At 41.3% G+C, this 27323-nt stretch overlaps 1 protein-coding gene across 2 annotated transcripts in view; it reads right to left on the bottom strand.

Annotated features, from left to right (window-relative positions):
• Positions 1–27293, bottom strand: part of myo15aa (myosin XVAa) — a 52478-nt gene extending 25185 nt beyond the window's left edge. Inside the window, exons 1-27 of one of the 2 annotated variants that reach the window (XM_061749731.1) lie at positions 24152–27293; positions 11719–11801; positions 11479–11542; positions 11263–11372; positions 11100–11174; positions 10301–10391; positions 9802–9905; positions 9657–9720; positions 9462–9575; positions 9177–9338; positions 8076–8189; positions 7002–7028; positions 6302–6360; positions 5927–6050; positions 5682–5777; positions 5449–5580; positions 5245–5370; positions 3615–3692; positions 3290–3447; positions 3171–3216; positions 2978–3102; positions 1907–2024; positions 1615–1790; positions 1107–1191; positions 911–964; positions 754–835; positions 521–657 (exon numbers count right to left, since the gene is read on the bottom strand). In XM_061749731.1, the coding sequence (XP_061605715.1) occupies positions 521–657; positions 754–835; positions 911–964; positions 1107–1191; positions 1615–1790; positions 1907–2024; positions 2978–3102; positions 3171–3216; positions 3290–3447; positions 3615–3692; positions 5245–5370; positions 5449–5580; positions 5682–5777; positions 5927–6050; positions 6302–6360; positions 7002–7028; positions 8076–8189; positions 9177–9338; positions 9462–9575; positions 9657–9720; positions 9802–9905; positions 10301–10391; positions 11100–11174; positions 11263–11372; positions 11479–11542; positions 11719–11801 (2604 nt within the window). In that variant the 5' untranslated portion in view covers positions 24152–27293. Of the gene's footprint in view, positions 1–520; positions 658–753; positions 836–910; positions 965–1106; positions 1192–1614; positions 1791–1906; positions 2025–2977; positions 3103–3170; positions 3217–3289; positions 3448–3614; positions 3693–5244; positions 5371–5448; positions 5581–5681; positions 5778–5926; positions 6051–6301; positions 6361–7001; positions 7029–8075; positions 8190–9176; positions 9339–9461; positions 9576–9656; positions 9721–9801; positions 9906–10300; positions 10392–11099; positions 11175–11262; positions 11373–11478; positions 11543–11718; positions 11802–11957; positions 12575–24151 lie in introns of those variants that run through there. The other variant, XM_061749730.1, reaches the window with a different exon arrangement.
• Positions 27294–27323: the final 30 nt, after the last annotated feature.

Genomic DNA, 27323 nt, shown 5'->3' with positions numbered 1-27323 from the left:
TGTTATGTTTTATGTAAAGCAGTTTGTAACAGCTGCGGTTGTTGTGAAAGTGCTATATAAATAAAGTTGAGTTGAGTTTCAGCTATTTCAACATTTTGGTAAGTATTACATATCAGCTTGAGTTAGAATGTGCATATATTAACAACTGAGTATTGTTATATCTCAAGAGGTTATGTTTTCATCGTTGTTTGTTTATGAGTGACCAATAAAATAATAATATAATATAAATAAAATAAAATATCCACATTACTTTAATGTCGAGGCATTAATTCAATGAATATTAGTGCAGATTCATTGATGTTACATTTCGGTGACTAATGCCTTAATCTTGATTATGGAATTCAGGCAAACGCAAGCAGGTATCTATGACAGATGAATAATTTGGTACTAATCTAAATTGAGTTTGTTTTAGGCAACAAGATTACTTACTTGTTGCCACAAGACGTTCACTGTAAATGATGCATTGACAGACTAGACAGACTGAAGCTAATTTGAACATTATGCTGGCACATGATCTTACTCTGAAGTAGCTGAGCACGTAACGATAAAAGGGGTAGTTGTTGATGTCCAGAGGCAGAGTGAGTTGATTGGAAGAGGACTCTTGGATATGAGGAGCCTGAAGCAGGGCCAAGCAGTCAGAGTGCAACTCACCACTGACTGACAGAGAAAGAAAAAGAGGCAGAAAAAAAGAATCAATCACCAAGCCCTTGCATATATGTGTCGGCTAGTAATGTGTACAGACAGCATACAAACCTCCTGCTGCTTGCAGTAGAGTACCAAGCTGTGCAGGGATCACCAAATTTGTGACATTTACCACCTCTCTTTTCATCAGCTCCTGGTATAAGATTTACTTTAATCTACGATGGAATAAAGTGTAATAGTGTGCGGAGGAATGCGAGCTTGGTATTACCATTTCTTTCTTCTTCTTCTCCTCCTCAGCTTTCCTCTGGGCCATCAACTTCATCTGCAGGTAGACCGCAACAATCATAAACATGTCAAGTGGAAGACATTAGGATGCAAAAGAAGGGCAACAGATTTGGATTTCAAATATTTTGTCTTTATTGCTTGCGGATGATATCACATGCAGTGAGTCTGCACTTGCGTACCTTGACATATCGTTTCTGGCTGATATGACAGTGGATGAGGGATTGGAACTGAACCAGGCTGTCTCTCATTTTCACATAGTGCCGTCTAAAAGATAAAACAAATGTAGGGGCAATAACAAATTCATTAGTCTAATACTGTCAAGATTATTATCAATCCATCCATTTTCTATACCGTTTATCCACAGGGAGGCCAGGCCTGAGCCGAGATTCAAACCCAGACCTCAGAACTGTGAGGCAGACGTGCTAACCACCACCAACAGTGCTGCAATTACTGCATCATTGTATATACTATGACTGCACTAGCAATTTTAGTGGTGATACTACAGCTGTTGTGATATACATAATTCCCACACCCCACCGCTTCTTTGGTTTAGGCTCTCACATCCTCACCAGGTGCCCTGAGATAACTTTTGTTATAATTATTTAGCACCATATAAATAGCACTGAATGCTATTATTATTAATGCTATCACAGTAGTTTTGAGATTAGGTTTAGTTTTGTGGCCCACCTCATAAGAAAGCCTCTGCAATGCGCCTGTAGCCTGATGATCATGTTGCGGAGGTCCACGTAGCGTTTCCTGACAAAGTACATGCGAGCGTAACGCTGCAGGGTGAGTGCAGCAAGCTGGCGACAGCACTCCCGCTTACACTCCAACAGCTGGTAGACCGCCTCCTTCACAAACAACTGTAACACACACAAAGTTATATGTGATGCACATTATGACTGATACCTTTGCATGTACTTTGTAATAATCTGAGTAGAATATCAAAAGATTACTTTCACCAGAGGGAGGAGCAAACCTTTGTGACCCCGACATGGTAGTCTCCTGGTCTGAGAGGGCACAGTTTACTGAGCAGCAGCACACAGTGGTCTCCAGTGGCTAATGGCAGTTGTTGAATTCCCACCAGGGACTTATATCTATGACAGACAAACACAAACGATTGCATTCAATGAAATTCAAACTAAGCTTGAATGGATTTTCAGTTCAAGCCCCTTTGTCAAAAACTGGCTTATGCAATTGTACTCCCATCCATTTTCTATAGTGCTTGTCTCCACTATGATTACAGATGAGCTGCAGCCTATCCTAGCTGACTTTGGGCGAGAGGCTGGAGGAGACCCACACACCAACACGCATACCAACTCGCTCCAAGAAAAAAAAAACTCCAACCCCTGTTTTTGTGAAGGGAAACAGCATTTTGAGGCTTCACATATAGCAGAAGCAGATTGCCCTGGTTGCTGTTGTTATTTTGAAATAATACAAATAGAGGAAACAGCGAGATCAAACGAGCCAGTGTGGATATTTGGGAGGCTGTTGGCAATGATCGGCACATTCATTGGCAATTTGGCTACAGTCTCTTGACACTTTGCTTTTTGGCCACAGGTAAATATGAAATAGTAAATTTACCCGGAAATGTAATTTCTGTTGTGTTACAACATGCCATTTTTGACTGGGCATAACCTCTGTGACGTTCTCAGGCCAGTCATCTCCGATTCGAATTTGGAATCACAGTAAAACTACCGGTAGTTACCAATGATCCGCCACTAATGAAAACTAGTTGCAGAACCCCGCACACTGTACAACAGTTAAGTCTCGTACGGCCACGTCACTCGGTGCGCGGATGTCCCAACAAATATTTTTCGGAATGTGGGCGAAAACTGGTGAAAAACCACGCAAGCGCCACGAGAAAATGCAAACTCCACACAGGAAGGCTGGGTGCTGAAATTCAAACCCCGAACCTCTAAACTGTGTGGCACACTTCCTACCCACTTGATCACCGTGCAGCCCTATACAAGTGTACTCTTAGAGAGATTAAACTATACAGATTGATGTTTTGTAGTTGAAGGCTAAATCAACATATAGAGCGTTTCACCTGAAGAGGAAGACAGAAAAAGGCATCCTGACAGGATATCCCTCTTTGCGGATCCTGATGGTTTCCATAATGCCGGAGTGTCGCAGTTGACCTTTAACCAGGTCAACCTCAAACACACCTGCGTGCTGTCATGGCAACATGTGATTACTGACTGCATTTGTGGGATTGTCAGGAGGCTCTTTTAAAACTTTACCTTCATGTTATTTGGCTTAATGCAGCGGACAAAAAATGGATTGCACCTGAAATAGAATAAAAGTAACACAAGTGAGAAATCTTTAAGTTTTTTTTTTTGTATCTATCAGTGTATTTCACCTCTCCATCTTGTCCACCAGCTCCAGGAGGGACTGTTGGAACTTGCTGCTGACAGTGGATGCTTGGTATTTCCTGGTGACTGTGCTGCTCTTCCTCACATGACCTCCTCTCTGCTGCCCCAGGAACTCTGCGTGAGCCAGGAAGAGGTTTGACACCATCTAAAAGACAGAGAGGTTGAGGTAAGGGTGACCATGAACAAGATGAGATTTTGTTTTGTGTGTGTGAACACAACCTAATATTATCCACAACCAAGTGGAAATCTGGTTCATGTTCAGTTTGTTGAGAATTTAACTCACTGTTATATATTTGATGATGCTCCACTCACCTTGTTCCTGCTCTGAATGAACAGGTCCAGGACATCTTGACGAACCTGGTCGTAGTTTTTATCAAGGAATTTGTAAACCTGCAAAATTGACATAAAGAAAAAAAAACATCATGTCACCTGTCAATACTGGGTTTGGGTGCTCCATTACTGTTTATGTTTCTCTGGGCTTCCTGCATCTCAAATTGTACATAACCTAATTTTACACTCTGGCACTGACCATTTCCAGCACTAACAAAAAATTTATACAAAAACTACATTATAAATTCTCTCTTTTCAAAGGTAATAAGGTTCATTTTTAATTAACTTTTAACGAGGTGTTAATTAGAAAATGTGTTTATTATTATGGTTGGAGTTCAAAGTAGTGTAGAACTGCACGTCACATTAAAGTCACCAATTATTGAGGATTGAAGGAATCATATTTGGTAACCTAGTCTTTTTTTTTCCAACCAATAAGCAAGAAAAATAATGATGTAATGATATAAATTGTCAATCAAATAACATACAATAAAAATTTAAGTAATATACTGGCATAATACAATTTCAGATGTATTTATTGTCAGTACACAGGTATGGTAAAACAGCTAATTGAATCCAGTTAGAATCTAAACAGATAGATATACTGTACCTTTATAAAGGGTGATGTATGTAGAATCCAGTAAAACATATTTACTGGTGATTAGGTGATTACATACAAGGTGCTCCAAAAGTCAATATAAACTTTGTACGTTTTGTAAGTATATCCTTCCTTCACTGACGCTCGGCAATTGACATTGGAACAGGGTTGCAAAATTTGTTTTTCTGTACCCAACTTCAATTCAGTGCCAATTTGAGAAGCTTTATGGCTGTTACAATGCTCCAGTGCAAAGTATAATTTTCGCTATCCATGGCAAGTTTCTTGAAATATGATCTGTTGCTGACATACCATTTAGCGGAAGTCCTGCTGCTACCACCACTGATGAAAAGACCACACTGCTAGAGCAGGCGTTCGCGCAAAGCCAGGGGAGGTCTATCATGAGGGCTGCACTGGAACTTAGCATCAACAAAACTATAAAGCTATAACTAAACTATAGCCAAACTGTAAACAATAAAGCTTTACTCGTACTGGCTTCACATTGTTCAAAGGCTTCGAGCAGAAGATTATAATTTTCAACAACCTGAAGTCGGTGGTTGTAATAGCAGGACTTCCACTGCGTGGTTTGTCAAGAACAGATCCTGTTTCCAGAAACTTGCCAAGGATAGCGTAGATTGTCAGAGTAAAGATATTAACAGTACACATAGACAATGCAAAATGAAATTAAATATATCATATAAACAGGATGGGAGACACGTTTCCATTCATGGGAAAAATATTGAAATCATCAAACACATCTTTTTAGGGTATATGAACTATAGAACATAATAAGTACAGAAGTATAAAAACTATGGACCACTCTGTACAATAATAATTATTACACAAAGCTAAAAAAGTACACAATTGGAATTAAGGGGTTAATACCTTTCTGACTGTGTCAATCAAAACTGAAAGATTGTTTTTAGGCAGATTCTTTGATTGTGCTTATCTTATTAGACTGAGTGCACCTAATAAACTGAGTGTCATTGTGTGTCTATAAACTGATTCTGATCCATGTACCTGATAGGTGACACGTCCAGCAAAATGCTTGATAGTGAACTCAGGGAGGGGCATCTTTGGCTTCACATACAATGGGTTGTTGCCATGGTGATAGTGACACTTTTGGAGAAAGGTATGATCTGTCGCCTATAAACACACCAGAAGAGGGACTTGCAGAATAAAAAAGTCTGGCAGAAATATGCATAAGCGTTTCTTCTCGCTCACCTGTGGGAAACAGCTTTGGTCATCCAGGATTCTCAGTATGCCATGAGGCTTGGCGGCAATGAGGTCGATGCAGGGCTGGTTGTCATTAAATGGAATGTCCTGCCACGGAATTTGCTCCCTGCTGTACTCCTCCTACATGACAATCACATAACTGTTCTGTGCAAAATAGCCTACATTTTGGATTAATACTTCCAATTACCCAATGAGTTGCTTGCGGTCTGCAAGCGACTTACCTGTTCTTCCCGGAAAATGATCTTGTTAAAGAAGAACTGCAGGTACTCGTTGGCATAATTAATGCACAGCTGCTCGAAGCTGTTGTATGCCAGATCCTGTTGTTGTCACACACACACACGCACATACACGGAATGGTCACATAGCTGGTCATTCATGACTTGTCATCTAAAATGTCTGCTTTAGGAAGTTGATGCATATCTTCCCTATACACAAAAGCTCACACGAGAAGATTACAGTAGTTAACCTCAAATCCATAAATGTCCAGGATGGAAATGGAAAGAGTATGTTGGTGAGGATACACCTGAGCGTTGACCCTCTCTGTTAACCAGTGAAAGAGCAGCGAGTACAAGATCTTGGCAACCGCATCTCTAGAGAACAGAATAGAGTGGTCAGGGAGGTTATTTTATATAAAAAAATAAAATAAAAATAAAAAGATTTTAGACAACAAATCAGACAGAATATGGGGCTTCTTATGACTTGTTTTTAGTGCCTAAATGAATTATATGAGTTTACCGGAAACTAAATAGCTCATTGCTTCTAATTATGGCCATTTATGGTCATGTGATGGACTACTGTAACAGAGGAAGAAAAGCATGCTGGGTAAATGACTGTGTATCACCTGGCATCTACAGCGCTTTCCACAGTCAGCGGCGTGTAAATCTTGTCTCTCATCGTCTCCTGTGAAGACAGAGGAGGATGTGTCATTTATGTATATACATACAGTGCACTGTACAGTATACAGTGTATATGTGATTAAAAGGAGTCAACAGGTTGAGCATCCGCATTAAAGGTAACTGATCCCAATATCCAAAATTAGGGTGGAGGGATTTTTATTTTTTTCCTCCTAAAAAAAGTATTTGTAGATTACATGAAATGCTTGAGTGCACAGGATGTATCACTTTAACTGTTTTTGAATCATCCTATTGATTAACAAACAACAATGGCAGAGTTATGACAGCATTAATCATTTGTTCCACTAGCATCACTCACCAAATCCAATAAAGAAAGAACGCATCACTGTAAACAAGCCACAGTTACTACAACCTAAGTGTGTGTTGTAGTAGTAGTAGTAGATCTTATGTAAGTGATAGGGCTGACTAATCAATGTTATTTGCAGGGCGACTATCTGTAGTTACTTGATCAGCAAGTAGTTAACATGCAACAGTTCTGTTGTACAAAGTGATTCAGTTACAAGAGGCAGACAAGGTCAGTGGATTAATGAATAAATAAGAACTCAATTGAAAGACATTATTTTTTAAAGGGTAAGTAAAAATAAACAACTGAAATAATGTGGGTGCACAAGTGTGCATAGTGCATACCCTCATAACTGGGGATGCGGCTGTGCTCTGAAACAACAAATCATATTTAAATTCATGTTAAATGGGAGTCAGCATACATCTGCAACCATTTGAAATGCGTCTGATTAAACCCACATAAAGTTTGGCTGTTCTAGTAGGCTTTTCCTGACATTTATTTTGCTTACTAGTAGAAGACTGACGGTTTTGTGGTTACGCTGACTAATATTTTGAAGTGATCATAATTTCTTCCACCTTGTCTAAGGCCCTACTTCCTGAAGAAAAAACGGCTCCAAAGCATGCAGCTGCCACCATCATGCTTCATTGGGTATGAGCAGTGTCATGTTTGTGCCAAACATACTCTACCTTTTGGAATTATGGACATATACTTCAACCTTGGTTTCATCAGACTATAACAAAATCTCCCAATTGTGTTATCGACCCATGAAACCAAGGTTGTATAGTAGGAGGAATGTGCTAAGCCACCGTGACTGCAGTACGCCACGACTATTTCCATCCATGCATCCATTTTCTTAGCCGCTTAGCCTCACTAGGGTAGCGGGAATGCTGAAGCCTATCCCAGCTATCATCGAGCAGGAGGCCGGGTACACCCTAAACTGGTTGCCAGCCAATCGCAGGGCACATATAAACAAACAACCATTTGCACTCACATTCACACCTACGGGCAATTTAGAGTTGTCAATTAAACTACCATGCATGTTTTTGGGATGTGGGAGGAAACTGGAGTGCCCGGAGAAAACCCACACAGGCACGGGGAGAACATGCGAACTCCACACAGAACCCCGGTCCTCAGAGGCAGACGCTCTAACCAGTCGCCCACGACTATTTTATTTATTTTATTTTATTTTTATCTAATGGAGCCGTCGAGAGGCAAATGTCCCACAACACCTCAATGCAATGATGTAAATAAGAACTTTCAGCAAGATTTTGATGTAGCCCAGTTTCCTTATACTAACAGTGACAATACAACATATGATCCAGTCAAATCAAAAGACATAACTTGCAGGTATGTGGCAAACATGAGTACATCCTGTACGAGATGTTGAAAATGCAAAGAAAACAAGTTTCAATACTGACCATGACTTTGAAAGTGATGGCTTTCTGCAGGCCATCTGGAGAGATCTGCAACAGTTCTGCTACCACCCTGATCTCTTGAGCGCTCACCACTGTCGCCACCTCCTGGCCGTCAGCCTATAGTGCAGCAGAGGGCAAACAAGTCTTATTAGAAAGACTAGTTTACACTCAGCAGACATTTAATGGGTACACTCGCACAATCTACAAAATTCTGCACATCTGTTTTTAATGACACTGCTAGAGACGTATCAATTAAAAAATGTTTTTTTTTTATTGTGGTGGTTTCATATTGAGAGCTGTCTAGTATTATATTACTTACCCCAGTGGTGGCCCTTTGTGGACAGCAAGGCCTCTGGGGCCCTAAACACTATCAGAAGCACTGACCTACGTTTAAAAACTAAATTCTATTTGTAAAATTGTGTTATTATTCCCATGTGGATGTTGAGGTTTTTTTTTTTTTTGTCCAATCAGATGTTAGCCTCTATGCGTTGCCATGTAAATCTAATCTGCCCAGCGCATTCCGAATATGTAGTTCAGTAAACTATATGGGACTGTTCGTTTCTCAGATTTCAAATTCGTCTTCACAAGGCCAGAGCGCTGGTGCCTGATGACATCAGCATTTTTCTGTCATCTGATTGGTTGGTCAGAGAGCAAAATTTGATGCAGCCAACTTTGACTAGCAAAACACCTCTGTAGCTATCTGTACACATTAATACGTCTAATATTCAGGATTTCTGGTGTTGTTCAGGTATTTCATTTTTTTGTTGTTTATTATTAGATTGAATAATTCTGAACTGCTCCATGATGTACGTGGCACAGTTCCATCCTGTTAAATTGCATTTTTGTTAAGTATTAATGGTTTGGATGGATTTTAAAAGGAAACCTCTTTGACGGTGTCAATCAAAACAAAACGTCTTTAAAAAGGCATAATCTTTGCTACAGTTCTTGTATTGAATCTCACTAGACAGTGGTGCAGGTGTACCTAATGTTTTGGCCAGTGAGCGTATTTTTTTCTGTTGCATTTAAAATCACAAATTAGGTTTCAAGCCGTCTGTATCACATCATAATTATCCAGTTGTATGAAAATCTCCATGGAAACATGACCTTATATTTCTCAAAGTAGACGTTGCCCAAGTGCAGTATGGAAGACAAAACTCTAAAAATGGCCGACTGGTCGTCTGAGGTGAAGTGAAGGATCTCCATGGCAACAAGCAGATGCTGGAAGTCCTCTTCATCATCCTTTCCTGTAATCCCACAATCCCCTCCCTGTGAGGGAAACAAGAAAGCACAAAATGACCTAATGATATACTCTACTGGGTTTCCTTCCCCTTTAAAATTTTATAGAAGCCTAAGAAAGATCGCCAGATATTGCAGCAAAGTGTGGCCCACCTGGTTGAGGTAATAGTAGGTCTCAGCCTCCTGGAGATAGAAAGTCTGCTTCTGCTGAGAAGGAAGACCTGCCAGCATCTCATAGAAAATATGATAGTTCCTCTCATCTTTGGCCTGAGAAGAAAGATTTCCTTAAACACGTCCTTCAATAAGCTATGAAAGTAAGTCACCTGATGATGTATTTTCATGCATCACCTGGAAGACGATACGAGACTTTTCCAGAAGATACTGAGAAGTTATGGCACCACTGATCACACCACTAGGCAGGAAATAAAGAAGAGTTGAAAAGGGAGCTGCAGGGTGCTAAGACCAAGAATGTTTGCACAACTGCTATACTTACTCCTCCATAAAAACCTCCATGTGTTTCCCGAAGCGACTGGAATTATCATTCCGTACAGTTTTGGCATTTCCAAATGACTCCAGCAGAGGAGCTGCCTCAAGTATCTAGCAGCCATTCAAACACACAGCATTTAAACATCTCACTACTGGATGATGATGTAAAAATGCAGTACTTTACCACCACAGTTTAACTTTTGCTTCATTAATTATAATTAATGGATATAAATATGGTGATATTTAAGCACACCACAGCAAAACAAAACAACTCTGATGGTAATGGCACACGTGAAGATGGGTTTGATAATATATACAGTAGAACAAAACATGCAGGGAACCTTATACGGTACTACCTCAATCTGTGCCCAGGTTGAAAAAAAACACATACAAGGGTATTAGTCATCATTCAAATTAGGATTAATGAACGGGTTTGTGTGTGTGGGTGTGCGTGCGTGCGTGCGTGCGTGTGTGCTTTCACGTGTCACAGTAGTTTACATGCATACCTGTTGGGCAAGATCACATGTGTGATGCAAAGCTACAAGGTAGCGAAGGACAAGTTTGGTGGCCTCTGTTTTCCCAGACCCGCTCTCCCCACTGAAAAACAGTAAAAACAGTAACTGCCATGCTCAGCACCATATACGGCAGTGTTTCCCCAGCTGTGCTCTCGTCAAGGCACCCATTTTACATTAGAAAAAAATCTCACAGCACACCACCGAATAAAAATGACACAAAAAGTATGCATACTAAGATAATGATGATCTTGTCTCAATTTATTCACAAATTTGGTAAGTCACAAACTTAGTGACTGAGTGACTAAATCTGGGCCAGTGTATTGAACACAAAGCTGATATACTTGCAGTAAGACTTATTCTGTTGTATGAATGCCCACAGGTGGTAACACAGGTTTATTGTATCTTCTGTCATCTCGTCGAAGAGCATTAAAATAGTTCTCCCTGTCACTATACATCCCTAGCATGGATAGATGAACAAAGATATATTTGCAATGAATAACTATTTTCAGACAAATTAAATGAAACTGGATAATTTCTCGCAGGACACTTGTTTGCCACGGGACACTGGTTGGGAATCACTGGTATACACTATAAGGACACTATTGTAAACGTGACTTTAGTTACAACCTTCCCATGTTAATAAATGAGAATTAATAGAAATAAAATCAGGCTGATTGAAAACTGTCATACATGTCCTTGTCATCTTGGTTTGCACATCTGAGCAATGACTGCGAAGGGCCATTAAAACTGTTTATTTGTGAGATGAGTATAGAGTCAGTCAATCTATTACCTGATAATTATGACCTGATTATGTTTGGCATCCATCATTTTTGTATAAGCAGCATTTGATATAGCAAACAAATGTCTGCAAAAGAAAGAAGTGTCACTTTGGCAAGAAAATGCAATAACCTATTTCATGTGTTGATTCCTAACCACTTGAGACAGTGACTTACGGAGGGTTCTCGCCCATGGCATGACCCTTGTACTGCAACTCCATGTCTGTCCCATAGATGTTATACATCTTATAAGGGTTCACAGAAACCAGAATACTGCCTATATAGGTCTGAAAGGTGGGGGGGGGAACGAAAGTGACACTTAATACAAGCATAGAAATTATGGAACTTTTGAATAGAACATTCCATCTCAAAATAAATGAATGTGACACTTACATAAATAAGATTCCGTTCAAACCTTGTTTTTAGATTAAGAAGAACAGCATCATCGTGCATCTCCCTAATGAAAGAAGAAACAATAAGATAAGGATAATGTCAATAACATATTTTGCAAAAAACAAGCCAACTACTGTTCTGTTTTGTTCTTGTTTATTTGTGCTCAATTTAAGTGTGTTCTGCCTTGTCTATTCATTGCTGAGTTGGGGGAATTTTGAGTACTGTGTATGAAATTGTTACTCAAGCTCTGTCATGTCTTCAATGCCATCTTCCTCTCGTTGCTCCCGGTGAGTTACTGTGGGCAGGCTTCTGATTGAGTACATCTGAAATAACAATCACAAAGACAGGGGGAGAAAGTCATGTTTTTATAAAGGTCACACCGGTAAAAAGATTGTTTATTCTCATCACATTTTGTTCTTAAAGACCTTAAATGTACACAAATACATATTTAGAGTGGATGAGCTGTCAATAACATTTACCTTGTCAAACCATGGTCCCTGAGGTTCCCCTTCCCTGCTGAGATTACACACCACTGGTTTATGCCCCATATTTTGCTGAGCCATCAAGTGCTGGTGGTCAATTATCTTGTCTTCTCCATACATGGACCACTTATTGAGGTTTTGTACTGTCGCATGAGGTAAGACTTTCTCTGCACCCCATACATCCATATTTTGCTGCAAGCCCATAACTTCAACTCTGGGGCCTTGAGCCCAGTGCTTTTCAGGAACAGAATCATGGACATGGGGTGACACTACAGCACATGTAGAAGGGAGGTGATAAGACCCCCCCTGAAGGACTGGGTTCTGTAGGGCACCGGAGAGATCTAATGAGCGGGTCTGTGGGACACGAGGGGTACCTAGTCGAAGCATGATATTGCTGTTAGATCGATGTAAATTTGCATCGCGAATCTTAGTGCTTTTTGACAAAGCACTGGACAGGTCAACTGTTTTATGTGTAGATGAGGACTGGTGTTGGGCAATCAAAGTATCAGTTGGCAAATGGTAGGTAGGATGACTGATCTTCGGGTTACAAAGACCACTGGAAAGGTCAACGGATGGAGCCCCTGTGGAAGCAATCTCTCTCAGTAGTGATGGTTTTGAGAGTCTGTATGAAGCACCATGGATGCTGGTGTTCAGCAATGCACCAGAGAGGAGAGGCCCAGTGGACATTGATGTTGAAGTTTGAATTTTATGTGATGATCCTTCTGGAAGCTGAGACTGTACCTCATTAAGATTAGAATTCATCAGTGCACTGGGTAGCATTTGGGTTGCACTTTCAGGGTTCTTCATCGCTTCCTTCGGTTGAATTTTAATTGAACAGTTTGGCAGTCGATAAGAGGTTGTTAGGGCATTAGCATTTGCAAGTGCAGAAGTCAGCATAGGAGAAGAGGTTGTAAAAGTCTCAGATGATTTGTTTCTCAAAACTGAAGTACCCTCGGGCAGTTTGTAAGTAGATTTTTTAACTTTGGGATTAAGTAGTGCAGAGGAAAGCATAGGTGATGCAGGGATGGTTGCGAATTTGGTCTTTGAACTGGTCCCTCGCGTGCCACAAGTTAAGTGATATGTGCTTTGCTGCAAACGGGTGTTAGGTAAAGCAGGGGACAATACTGGGGAAGAAAGGGACTGTCCAAGAGGTGATTCAGCAGGTTCACTTTGGTTAATAATAGTGCCACCAGGTAGTTGATGATGAAACGTTGGGCTCTGCAGAGTACTGGAGTGAATAGAGGGTGAGTGATTTGCTCCACCAGCTCCATCAACTCCATCAACAATGGTAAATTGAGTTTCTACAGTGTTTGGGGGCATTGTTAAGGTGTCAACTGGGAGGTTAAACATGGATCCTTGGATTTGTTTGGTCTGAAGTCTTGAGAGAAGTGAAGAGTTAACGCTGACTGTCTGCTGAGCAGAAGAGGCATGAGCGATGGGAGAGGGATGACACTGAAGGGGTGAGGTAAAAGATTTGTTGCATATCTGGGAATTATGCAGAGCAGAGGATAAATGTGGGGGGGATGACGTCGATGGGGCACGGGGTACTGCTGAATGTGTGTGAGAGAGAAAGGTGTTATCCAGGTTGACATTGGGCTGTAGGGGAGATGTGTAGGAGGCCCTGTGCAAGTGAGAGTCCTGCATTAAAGATTTTGATGGACCTAGAGGGGTATTTTGACTCATCTCTTGGCCATTCTGGGCTTCACCCACAATCTCCCCAACAGATGAGTGAGGGTAAATTTCCTGCAGTGTTTGGGGTGCATGGTGGGTGGCATAAGGTAGAGAAGAGGGAAGTTGATAGGGGGGAAATGAGGTACATATTCCTTTAAGGTTTTGAGAAGAATTAGTTAGAAATGAGGATGTGTCTGGCTCAGTAGCTGTGCAGTTCAAATGGTTCATATTCTGAGAGGGTCGTGGTATCGGATACGGTACTGGATGTTGAAAAGATGTTGCTCCTACATTCTCAGGACTCATGGTCCTATGAGGTAGTGAGCAGTGTGGATAGAATCCATGGTTCTTAGGATAGGCTGAATGGCAGGGTAGGGTAGATGATTCCTGAAATGGTTGGGGAGATTGCAATCCATTATGGAGCCCATTCCCTAATGGTTGAGGAGAAAAAGAACCACCCTGTTTCAATAAAGGCTGCCGAGACACTAGAGGCCTTGAAGGAGGTGTTCTGAATGATTGTCTCAATGAAGGGGAGGACTGATTTCTGGGCATACGCACTAGTGGCTGTCCCCTTCCAATAGGTCTTTGGAAGACCACTTGAGGTTTTGAGTCCCTTGGATGAGAGCATTTCCTTGATAACGTAGGGACTCCAACTGCACCATTCTTTTGTCCAGAGGGAGTGCCTCGGCCACTGCGAATAGAGGACCTGAATGGAGCTACAGGTTGAGTAACAGGTAGTCCATGTCTACTTCGTCTTCTTGAGTAGGCGTTAGATGGAGAGGGTTTCACAGACCCCTGGGGACCATGATTTTGACTTCCTGAAACACCTCTAAACTTACGAGTAGAGGAGCGGTTGGGTAGCGGCTGGCTGGTGTTACGTGACTGGGAAGGAGAGGGAGGATGATAGATGGAGGTAGGCTGAAAAGTTTGATGGGGAGAGTGAGCACGCTCAGATAGAGGTGGGCTCTCTCTTAGTGAAGATGATGGAGGAGGAGAAGGCAATCTTCTCACTTGTATTCTTCGTTGTCTACTTTGTGCTCTGGGAGGGGGATGAGGAGACCCAGCAGTATGAGATTGTTGTCTAAAAGAAAGTCTTGGATCAGGGGGCCGGACTTCTCTCTTTCTCAGAGATCCTCTTGGTGACGTTATGGGATTTGGAAGTGGGGATCGGGGCTGAACCCTTTGAAGCCCAATTCCACTCCTCACAGCTGTTACAGGTGGCTGGGCTATAACTGACACTCCGTTTCCATGGAACTGTGGAGATGCAGAAAGGCTTGGTTGTCTCTGTGGAGAGATTGGCCTTTGGCTTGCCATTGGAGATTGGTTTGTAAAGTCTCTTCTGTGTAAGTGAGGGGGAAAGTGGTCTGGCTGGATGTGTGGTTGAAAGTCCATATGATCTGGTGACATTCCCGGCCTCTCTAATCGAGGGGGGGTCATTCCATGCACTGGTTTTGGTGCGGACATTAGGGGATATGGTGGTGGATGCACTAATGAAATATTCTGTGTTTGTATATGTGGAACTGTTGATGGCATATGTTCCATCTGGAACTTGAATGGGTCATGTGAGTAAGCATGTTTATTAACCTGAGTGGGAAACTGTGGTAGAGAAAATGCTGATGAGTGATGAGGGGAAGTGGCCAGGGGAGTGTGAGTAGGATGAGTTAGTCGTATGTGCTCATGTTGAATTATCTCAGGTGTTGGTGAATATGGTATGATGGGGGCTCGTTGGTGGTTACTGGCAGTTGGGAAGTGGGTCTGTGCTGGTATGTAAGTGGGATGGAATTGCTCATTTTGTTTCCTCAGGTCAAAACCAGGTGGTAGAGATGTAAATATGTGAGTAGAAGGGGGTGGCGGTGGTGGCAGGGTTTCTACATCCAGTCTTTCCTTTCCAAATAATCTAACCTGAGGCCTAGGGACCCTGAACTGCTCAGGACTAGAATTAGCAAAAGGGATTTGTTCCTGTCTGTATAGATGTTCTGTTTCTGTTGGAGCCAGCCCACCATCAACATAGTATGGTTGCTGGTAAGGGATATGAACTCCAGCAACATCTAAAGATCCCTGCATTGAATCTTGATACACAGGTAAGCCTGGGAGAGCAGCATACCTATTACTCGCCATACCATACTGCTCTGACATCACTAAGTCTTCACCCATATTATGATCAAAGTAAGAATTTCCGTACATCTCAGACTCATATGGGTTGTAAATAGTTTCCATGGCATTGTCGGAGTAACCAAATGTCTCTTGCACAATAGCATAGAGCTTTCCATCATCGCCATAGTAATACTCCACCTCTTCATTGCCATTATCTTCATATTCGTCATATGGGTAAGTGTTGTAATCCATATCACTATCGTCATAACACTCATCATCAGGATAAAAGTTGCCATCATCATCATAGTAACCATACTCATTTTCCCACTCATTATCATCATCGTAGTATTCAAAGTCCTCTGTCTGCCCATTGTGGTAATCATACTCAGATTCATACTCCTCCTCGTCATAATCAGAGGTGTGGTTGTAATACTTAGGACGTCTACCCAATTTGTCTCTGTTTGTAAATGACAGTCGTTTTCGTCCTTGACGGTGTGCCCATGCCCCTAGTTGACCTCTACCCTTGGTACTTGGCAACCCTTCTATCAACCAGTTGGTTGCAGCAGCTATCCTCGCTAGCATCCATCCTTTTGTCTTGAACCTTAATCCTACTTTCTTTTTGCCAAACATGCCTTTGAACTTTGCTCCCAATCCCTTTGCCTCTGTAGCCATACTCTCCGTCCCCCCTAAACTGGACAGGTCTACTGCCTTTTTGGGGGGAGGAGGAGGAGTGGAATTGCCTGGACTGTTCTCTTTTTTATTGCCTAGGTTGGAACCCGACAGACTAGGCTTTTGCTCAACAGAGGTGTCTTTAGGCCCAAGTCCTTTTAAAAGTTTGAAACCCGAGGGACCTGGCTTTTGCTCCTCAGAGGTGGATTTAGGCCCAAGGCCATTCAAAACTTTAGTGGTGCTTACAAGAGGTTTACCAGAAGCAATTGGATTCTCCTTTTTCTTGGAGAGAGGTATGAAAAGAGTGGATGTGCTTCTAAGACTCCTCTTTGGTTTGGGTTTCTCTGGCTGCTTTTGTTTGGTGGGGAGACTAAATGGAGAGGCCTTTCCTGTGAGGCCGCTGATAACTTTAGACGCCCCTCTGAGGTGACTCTTGGCGTCAGTTGTCTTCTGCAACTTTCCTGCAACTATGTTTTTCTGTCCCTCCGCAGCAAAGCCCATCAGGACTTTAGATGTTCCCTTGATTTGGCCATCACTCATATTTTTTAGGTTGATTGCATCCATCCTTTTTGTCACTTGTGGCTCCTCCTTGTCTAGCTCCTCATCCTCATCGTCCAACGAAGGTGAATCACCCGGGGGAGGCTGAGAAGCCTTTAGAACTGTTACTTTATATGTATTTTTAACAACCGCTTTACCTTTATTTAAATCAAGGGGAGCTTTCACCTTAGCAACCACTACTTCTTCACTCTCATCGCTATCTGATTTCTCACTCAACTTCTCTTCTTCTTCCTCAGATTCTTCCTCTGACTCACTGACAGGTTTATTTCCCTTTCCTTTCTTACCACCGTCTTTACTCTTTCCCTTGGCTGGCTCCACTTTCTTTGCTCTTTTCTTGTCATCCTTTTCTACCTTTTTAATGTTCTTAAGTCCCTTCCCTGTCTCCTCCAACTTGCCTTTCCTGGCAACCGATTTTGCGTCAGCTTTCTTGGATGGCATGACGTCGGCTAGTACAGACAAGTAGCTACACTGTGATTAAATTGATTGGTGTCATGAGAGCCTCCTCTCTTCATCTCTTGTTTTTCTTGATTACTTCAGGTTTCACTCCAGAATCACTGCACACTGTAAACTCTTCTCAAAGTCAGTCAATGCTTTGAAAAAAAAAAAAAAAACTTGGTCCTTCAGTATTGGATCCAAAAATGTACTTTGCTTAACCATCAACGCTCACTCAAACATGTTGTCAAGCCTTAGCAAAACTAATTATGTTCTGTGTTTGTTAAAAGAATAAGAAAGATTAATCTGGAAGTCAGTTATGTTTAAATAATGAAAATGTTTGCTCTTTAAATGTAAATGTACAATTATGAATTATGAAGCAATTGTCCTTCTCCCTGTCATACAAATTTCTTGCCTTTGGTTCCCTGAATCCTCAAAAATGTAGCATCCAGAAGAAAACATGGGTTCCTGGTCCTTGTTTGTCTTTATAAGTCATGTAAGTAAATTCGCAGGGTCACACAGAGAGTAAAAGGCCCAGCGACGGAGTCAGTGTCGTCCTTTGTGTGGCTCCCATTGTCATTGTGTCCTATGAGTCCTGCAGTGAATCCTCATCTTGGCTGCCACACGATCTTTGTCGGGACGTTCCGTCAGCGAAGAGAAGTGATGTCAAGTGCCGGTGTGTATCTCGGCACTCGAGGGTGCGTTCCTTTTTATCCGAGAGTGAGCATTTGTGTGCGTTTGCACACCCACTGTCAGAGCTTTGTGACCTCCTGTGGTCTTCTGGTTACTGCGACTTCATCCTAATTTAATGTCATCATATGCTCATTCTGACAGTATCTCTGTGAGAGTGTGGCGTGTATCCCCTGCTGCAAAGGGCACCTTAATGTCCCTGCTATACTGTCTCAGGGTAACCCTATCTGCGTTGTGCTTGTGGATGAATAATGCAGGCTGGCTGAGCTGTTGCTAAACTGTGTCTGAGAGGCACAGCCACAAAGAGTCAAAACACAAACACCTGTAGTCCCAGTGGTGGACATTGAGAAGAAACTCCTTGTTGCTTAGTGTCTCTTCTTTACATTAACGTTCACCCTCATCAATGTTGCACACTTTGCATGGGGGTTTCCGCTTGTTTAAGGCTAGCTGATTATGCACTCCATCTAACTTAATCCTTTAATTCATAACAATTTTCTACTCGACCAAACGAAACTGAGACCACTATCTGGACAACCGATCCCCCATTAGTTCTGAGCCTACTTCATTATCCAATATAGCAATTTTTGACATTTCCTCTAATGCCAACATACTCAAGAGTCACGTCCATTAAGGTTCGACATAGTTACAAATATAAAAGTGTTTTCTAGTCATGCTTGAGCCGTATCACAAAAAACATCCATCCATCCATCCATCTTCTGAGCCGCTTCTCCTCACTAGGGTCGCGGATGTGCTGGAGTCTATCCCAGCTGTCATCGGGCAGGAGGCGGGGTACACCCTGAACTGGTTGCCAGCCAATCGCAGGGCACATACAAACAAACAACCATTCGCACTCACAGTCAAACCTACGGGCAATTTAGAGTCTCCAATTAATGCATGTTTTTGGGATGTGGGAGGAAACCGGAGTGCCCGGAGAAAACCCACGCAGGCACGGGGAGAACATGCAAACTCCACACAGGCGGGGCCGGGGATTAAACCCGGGTCCTCAGAACTGTGAGGCTGACGCTCTAACCAGTCGGTCACCGTGCCGCCACACAAAAAACAAATAATAATAATAGTAATTAAAAAAAAAAATCCTTTTCTAGTCATGCCTAACTCCTACCCCAAAACGTTGTGGTTACATGTGATAACGCATGAGTTGGTCCTTACTACAAGGTTTTATTGAAAACGGCAGGATGTTAATTCATTGATGATGAGCTGATATTCAAGGAGGTCATCTCAGAGGCAGATATGAATGTTTGATGACTGCCACTGTGTTCTGCCTACAGAGCAAGGATAAAACATTCATCGCAGGCCACTCTAAATATAACACAAAGCATCACCTCCCACCCTGGCACGCTCGCTGACCAACATACTATACATGTGTGCAAGTGTCAGGGGTTAACAGCCAGATAGCACAGAGCAGATGGAGGGTAGATATACAGTGGGCACGGAATGTTTTCAGACCCCCTTAAATATTTCACTCTTTGTCATATTGCAGTCATTTCTTAAAATCATTTAATGCAGCCAAGTACAGGGATATCCTGGACGAAAACCTTCTCCAGAGTGCTCAGAACCTCAGACTGGGCCGAAGGTTCACCTTCAAAAAAGACTGACCCTAAGCACACAGCTAAAATACCGAAGGAATGGCTTCAGAACAACTCCATGACTGTTTTTGAATGGCCCAGCCAGAGCCCTGACATGAACCCAACTCATCATCTCTGGAAAGACCTGAAAATGGCTGCCCACCAACGTTCACCATCCAACCTGACAGATCTGGAGAGGGTCTGCAAGGAGGAATGGCAGAGGATCCCCAAATCCAGGTGTGAAAAACTTGTTGCATCATTCCCAAAAAGACTCATGGCTGTATTAGCTCAAAAGGGTGCTTCTACTAAATACTGAGCAAAGGGTCTGAATACGTATGGCTGTGTGATATTTCAGTTTTTTTTTTTGTGTGTACATTAATGTGGGGGGGAAAATGAACTTAAATGATTTTAGCAAATGGCTGCAATATAACAAAGAGTGAAAAATTTAAGGGGGTCTGAATACTTTCCGTACCCACTGTAGATAATGAACAAAAAGAAAGAGCTAATTACTGCTGATATAAGTAAAAATCCATGATAGTAGTAGTAGTAGAAGCAATAGTGTGGGAATCACCATACTTAGCAGGCACTGGGAAATGTAAAGCAAAATACAAATACGAAGTATCGCACAGGACTTTTTTGGGGGGGGCTTCTTATCTGAATGTGTAAATGAGTAAAATAGGGGAAAACAGTCTCAGTGTACGTAATACTTTAGACCAACGTTGTAAGTTACTGTTGCTGAAGTAGTGTTGTCCGGTATTTATAACTTTGAGTTGAATTTCCTGGTCTAGGGTTCCAATTTAAAAGTTTCTGTGTGCTGAGTGCCACTTCAAGGATACGAAATATCAACTAGATGGGATTATTGGATAATAATACAATAATTAGACACATGGTTCAAATACTTCATGTTAGCTACCAAGTTAACAGGTTTTCTAAGATCTAACAGTCAGGGGACGACCTAGAGTAAGATAGGATCTTAAAATCTGGATCACATATCCCGAGGAGCAGTGACCATGAAAGAGTGCAGGCACGCACGCAAGCCCGCAGTAAAGGTCACTAGTCACCCAGGTAAGGTAAAGAGCTTTACAAAGAGATCTTGTTGGTACAGTCAGTGGTGTCAGGCAATGTGCTGTGTTGGCTCTGTTGATCTGACAATAGCAAGTTGATGGCAGACTATGAGTAGAATGCCAGTTATGTTTAACAAATCGAATCACCTGAGACACGAGATTTTTAATCAAACGGATGAAAAAAATCCTTACCTTGCGTTTAATTTGAAGTGTGCACAAGTGAAAGCAGTGGTTTGCCACAATTACGGTCATCTATCAATGTATTCTGTTTTTATTTACATTTTACAACAACATCCCAACTTCATTGTAATTAGGATTTGTAAATACTGTATATAAGGAAGTTTATCTAGGAATACCATCCATCTGAATAGCCATCCATCCATCCATTTTCCATACCGCTTTATACTCACTCGGGTCGCGGGCGTTCTGGAGCCTCATCGGGCAGGAGGCGGGGTACACCCTGAACTGGTTGCCAGCCAATCGCAGGACACATACAAACAAACAACCATTCGCACTCACATTCACACCTACGGGCAATTTAGAGTCTCCAATTCATGCATGTTTTTGGGATGTGGGAGGAAACCGGACTGCCCGGAGAAAAGCCACACAGGCACGGGGAGAACATGCAAACTCCACACAGGCGGGGCTGGGGATTGAACCCCGGTCCTCAGAACTGTGAGGCTGACGCTCTAACCAGTCGTCCACCGTGCCGTAATACTGCTAATTTAGTTGAATTACTTTTTGTACAAAATCGCATGATACAGGTTAAAAGAAACATTAATAACATTTTAACAACCACAATATGTCTTGTGAGTCTAAACACACACTCATGGTGGGCACTCACATTTTATTAGTTTTTTTGTTGTTATTTTTTCTGTAGAGGTCTGAATAATCCTTCATACTAGACCAGATTTTTTTAACATACACAAAAACACTGGTTGTGAGATCCCGACATATCCACATTGCAAAGTTTTTCACTCTTGTTTGAACCAAAGTTTAGTTGAATTTCTTTTGGGTTTTCAGCCACAAAACCAATTGATGATAGTCTGTCCAAAACTGAGTAATATACGCCCACATAAACACACAGGCATGCACACACAGAATTAAACCTTCACAAATAATTGCTAAAGAAAATAAAATTAAAAATTAAAAAACACAGTCTGAGTCATCTATCCAACTATTAACAAAGCGCCATAAAACAATTTCAGTACATTCACAAATATAAGAAAAATGCAAAGTTTAGTTTGAGAGCCAAACTCATCAGTTTGGGGCAAGAGTGAAAGATGGAGTGACAAAACTAAAAGATGGAGTGACAAAGTGAAAGATTAATTGACAAAAGAAGAGAGAGGATCTTCACAGACAAAGAAGGTGAGTCAGAGCATGAGAAGATTGGACTCGGGTTTCTTCTGAGCCTTTAAGGTCTACTCAAGTGTTAACCTTTGCTGCCAGTCTATAATGCTGATGGACAATGACGGACACCTGCTGCTGTTAACAAGACCTTACTTCTGTAACAGGCATTCAGGCCTCCACCTTTCAATATGAAAACATCAGAAATTGTTGGAGTACCAACCACTGTACACCCTCTTAATTTTTTTTCTCTTAATTTTTTTTTTCTTCCTATGGTAATGTTTTAAACACGGAGATAAAATTAATTTGTGATTCAGCCACTTATCCTGCTCAGGGTCAGAGAGAGAGAGAGAGAGAGAGAGAGCGAGAGAGAGAGAGAGGAGAAAGGGGAGTGTGTGTGAGAGAGAGAGAGGTCGGGGTGAGAGAGAGAGAGAGAGAGAGAGAGAGAGGAGAGAGGGGAGTGTGTGTGAGAGAGAGAGAGAGAGAGAGAGAAAGTGTGAGAGAGAGAGAGAGATGCAAATCACCCATTTCTCTGGCCACTTCTTGCTATGCAGAACTCTAAGCATCTTAGCACACACAAAAAAATTTTTATAATAATAATGTCTTCCATCCATTTTCTATACAGCTTTCTCATCTGACTTTGGGCGTGAGGCGGGGTTCACCCTCTACTACATATATCGACAAATACACACCTATGGACAATTTACAGTCATCAATGAACCATGCATGCATGTTTTTGGAATATTGAAGGAAGGTGTGGCACCCGGAGAAAACCCATTCAAGAACGTGGAGAACGAGTAAATGCCACAGGCCCGGATTTAAAAACTGGGATGCAGACCTGCTTAACCAATGTTCCACCGTGCCGCCCAATTCTAAAGACTTACCATCATGTGTTGCTTGCAAAACGTGTTCAACGATATTTTTTTAAAGAAGAAAAATGCCTGAGTGATGACGCATAATAAGATACGGTGATTCCACCAAGTGTTTAATGGAGTACTCAACCCAATCCGCTGTTTTAGAACTTCCAACTGTGGATCAGATAACAAAGCACTCAAAGCATGAGCTGCCCTAGACTCTTTAGGTTAAAAAATAACTTGGTAAGATTTCACACACAAAAAATATTCAAATAATGCAAATGAAATTCAAGTGCAAGCCAAGGTTATTTGAAAAGCTTTGTTTTAAAAAAATGTCCACTTCAAACATAATGCAGTGTCAATAAGTAATTTGCCAATCACCCTAACAAATACCCAAATAATAGAAAATATATGGATGGATAGTAGATAAATTAGTTCATCTTAGCTCCTAAACCTAATAGATAAATGCGACGATTATTAACAAATAATGTATGTAGATGTACGTATCCATCATCATCATCATCATCATCATCATTAGACTCATTAGACTGGGTAAACTTGTTAATAAGTTGAACTTGGCATGGACTTGCTCATTGATTTCCAATTTGCTTCTAACCTGGAATCTACAGTTAGGTGCAAATTTTAAGTTATAGTACATTTTTACTGGCTGTATTTTGACAGGAAATGACACAGGAAAGTGGCATAACAGAGATATCAATAATTATTTTCATTGCATTTGGACAAAAACGTCCATGTAAAAAATGATTAATATCCATTTTCAATACAATACAATGTAAAACATTTACAGTTGATTATAATGCTCTGGAGATGGTTCCAGGGTCCTTTGGAGTGATGCAAAAGACTTTTTCTTCAAAATTGTCAGGATATGAATGGTTTTCAACATTTATAAATAATGAATATGACAAATATTTGTCAATGGCTCTTTTGTCACTTCCTTCTGTCATTTCTAGCCCGAATAACAGAAACAAAAAATTTGGCAAGAATATACACTGTACCTAATTTTAGGTTTAACATTATGTCACATATTAACATCAAAATATTATCATCTTTTGTGTGTGTGTGTGTCCATGTATCACAAATGTGACCGATGAATAAAACCGAATGTGTGACTTTCCATCCACCCAATCATCCATCTCTCATCCTTTTATGCTATGATTTTAGAATGCAGATAAATCAAGAACAATGACGAAACATATGTACACTTGACTTACCTTCCTGTTTACGTTGAGCCACAGTCACTGGTCATTGTGCACCAATATCCGTTGAAACATTTGCTGTTCCACACACTGGCTGTCTGTGTAGACCTCAGAGATCTTCTCTGGTACATTTGCTCACGTTTTATAGCTCACTAAACACACACACACACACACACAGAACAAAGTTGAATGGATTACATGAGCGTTCATAGAACAAATGCCTTATATTTGCAAAATGTATCTAATGCCATACTACTTCTATTGTCCAGTCAATACATGAGTGGTGCCATATTACATTTCTTAGTAAACATGCTTCACTTATCCATTTGTGTAGCCTTGGTAAACAACCAGACAGACCTATTGTGTGTTGATAGGTTGGACACCACACACACACACAAGATGCTATCATCATTCCACACTGGTCACCAATGTCAAACCCTGAAGTGAAACCCCCCTGACAGGTCGTAAGGAGCTTGTGTGTGGGTGCTTATCAGTGCACCACACATACATTTGAAGCAAAAAGATGTCACATACACACAGACACACACACACGTCACAATAAAGGTGGGATGTCAAGGGCTGTGCCAAACAAACAAAGGAAGACAATATACACACAGAAAGCAGTAGCAAGAAAGAGTATGTGAACCCTTTGGATTTTCCCTTTATTTCAGCATGTGATGTGAGCATTATCTAAGTCACATCATCACAAACAAAGTTCTTAAATTAATACCATACAAAAATGTACTGCATATGTGTACCTGTTTTTATTTGATACACCATGTAAACATTCAGACGCAGTGCAGGGGGAAAAAGGCACAATAGGTATGTAAACTAGGCTAATGACAAATAAAAAAATAATTTTTAATCCTCATTAGTCTGGCATTTAGCAAATAGAAATCATTTTGGTAATCCTAATTGACCTAAAACAGGAAAAGATCAGTGTGATTTCAGGTTAGACAGTGTGGAAAAAAAGTTTATTTTAATGTAGTGTATGTAAACACCTGGTTTCAAATGTATGTCATATGCACACGACACACAAACCCTGTCTGTCTCCACTAAGCCTACTATAGTATAAAGTATAGCTAAAGGTGAGGAAACAGGCTAAAAACAAACACAGACTAATAATGTGTTTGTTTAGAAGGTCGCTGTATGTCTGCTGAAGCACAAAGACAACATCCACATTTTCAGTGTGTCAATAGTGATGTGATGAAAATGCGCTCTTCTTGCATACTACACAAACCAGGATGTTCTGTCATTGTGTGAGATCTACTCGTATGTCATTTGTCTGGAACATTCAGTATTGCAAACAACCTCTTTCATTAATAATATACACTCAGTCACCACACCAGGAGGGACATTTGCACGCTGTAATAAGATTCGGTATAAGAACAGTTGTATTAAAAAATAAGTAAATAAAATAAAAATAATACAAATCTGCCTTCAGAGATATGCTAATTGTCTTGATTGACACTGTAATAGGGGTATTAATTCAACAATGTTCATTTTGGTGGTTGTAGTTTGCAGACGACTGTTTAGCGCATCTGCCTCACAGTCGAGGGGTTCTGGACTTGAATCTTGGCTGAGGCTGTGGAATTTGCATGTTCTCCCCGTGCTTGCGTGGGCTTCTTTGGTGTAGAGCAGTGTTTAAATGTGAGCGTGAATGGTCGTTTGTCTATTTGTGCCCTGTGATAGACCGGCAACAAGTCCACAGTATACTCAGACTCTTGCCCAAAGTCAGCTGTAACAGGCTTCAGCTCACACATTACCCTAATGGGGACAAGCACAATAGAAAATGGATGGATGGAGTTTTCAGTGATGTAGAACTGCACTGCATCATACTGAGAGCTGTATATAATTTGGTACACCTTGGCAAACTACATTAACAATAAGCATACTCTGTTAAATAAAACCCTGTCAGTAAAAATTGAATCAAATAATAATTTACAGCTTTTGTATAGCATCGTATAGGTGTACCGAATAAATCAACCAATGAATGTATATAAGTACTCTCATCCATGTCTTTCTGAAACTTGATTTGTCCACTGATGCACAGTGATGTTGGAACTGGAAGGGCCCATCTCCAAACTGTTCCCACAAAGTTGAAATTGTCCAGAAAATTTAACCCCTGAGCTCCAGTGAAAGGATCTCTCATTGCTTCAGCATACCAAGAGATTATGAACTGTCAAACAATTTGAGTATTACCCCTTCCTCTTCCAACATTTCTGTGCGCAGTGCACAAAGCAAGATCCATAAAGACATGGATGAGAGAATTTGGTTTGGATGAACTTGACTGGCCTGCACGACCTCAAATATGCTGTGTTGGGCAAAAATTCCCATAAACTCTCTCTTAAACCTTGTTGAAAGCCTTCCCACAAGAGTTGAAGATGTTAGAGCTGCAAAGGATAGACCAACATCATATGAAACCATATGGATTTAGAATGGGATATCACTTAAAATGATATACTCTTGGCAATACAGTCTATTATATGACCGCTAAGTGGACCAGATTGACGAATGGAATGGGCCTCATGTGGCCCCCAAGCCATACTTTTCTCAAGCCTGTACTACCCAAAAAGAGCAATGTGTATGCCTTCATTATCTTCGTTTTAACTGACCAGAACAGGCTCTAAAAGGCTAAACTTTTGCACCCATAAAGTATTTCCTGAAATTCACCTTCCACTTTAAAACGACGAGACAAGTTCATGTGACGGGAAAGCTTCTGAAAGATCACAATTCGAGCCTGCGTACATGGACACACCACACGCACACAGTGACCAACTAGCATCAAGTGTCTGCTCCACTCACACAATGCACGCTCACTCCACTGTACCCGTTTCTTCTCTTCCCCTTGGCAGTCATCCCTCCATCATTCCTCTCTTCCTACTCAGGATATTTCAAAGCTCTCAGTCCATGGCTGGCCACAGCTATACATGATGAGGACATCTTCAGTTAATATCTTAAAAGAAGACAGAGAAGAATCCACAAGCCCCTCTCTCTTTGGCAAAGCGTATCCCCTCTTCTCTTCCTCTTCATCCAAGAGATGCGCCTCAATTTTTAATGTTGTCATTGTGCTTGGGCATGCGTGTGTTTGAGAAGTGTGTACATTGGCTGTGAGTTTAAGAAAAAAGAAAAAAAAGACAAGCAGCTGGGTGGTTGGGACAGAGTCTAATGGAGAGGCGGGAGGGAA

The sequence above is a fragment of the Phyllopteryx taeniolatus genome, chromosome 16, assembly GCF_024500385.1.
Source record: "Phyllopteryx taeniolatus isolate TA_2022b chromosome 16, UOR_Ptae_1.2, whole genome shotgun sequence".
Taxonomy (NCBI): domain Eukaryota; kingdom Metazoa; phylum Chordata; class Actinopteri; order Syngnathiformes; family Syngnathidae; genus Phyllopteryx; species Phyllopteryx taeniolatus.
Note: the sequence above shows the minus strand (reverse complement) of the source record. Positions and strands in the feature narration are given on the sequence as shown.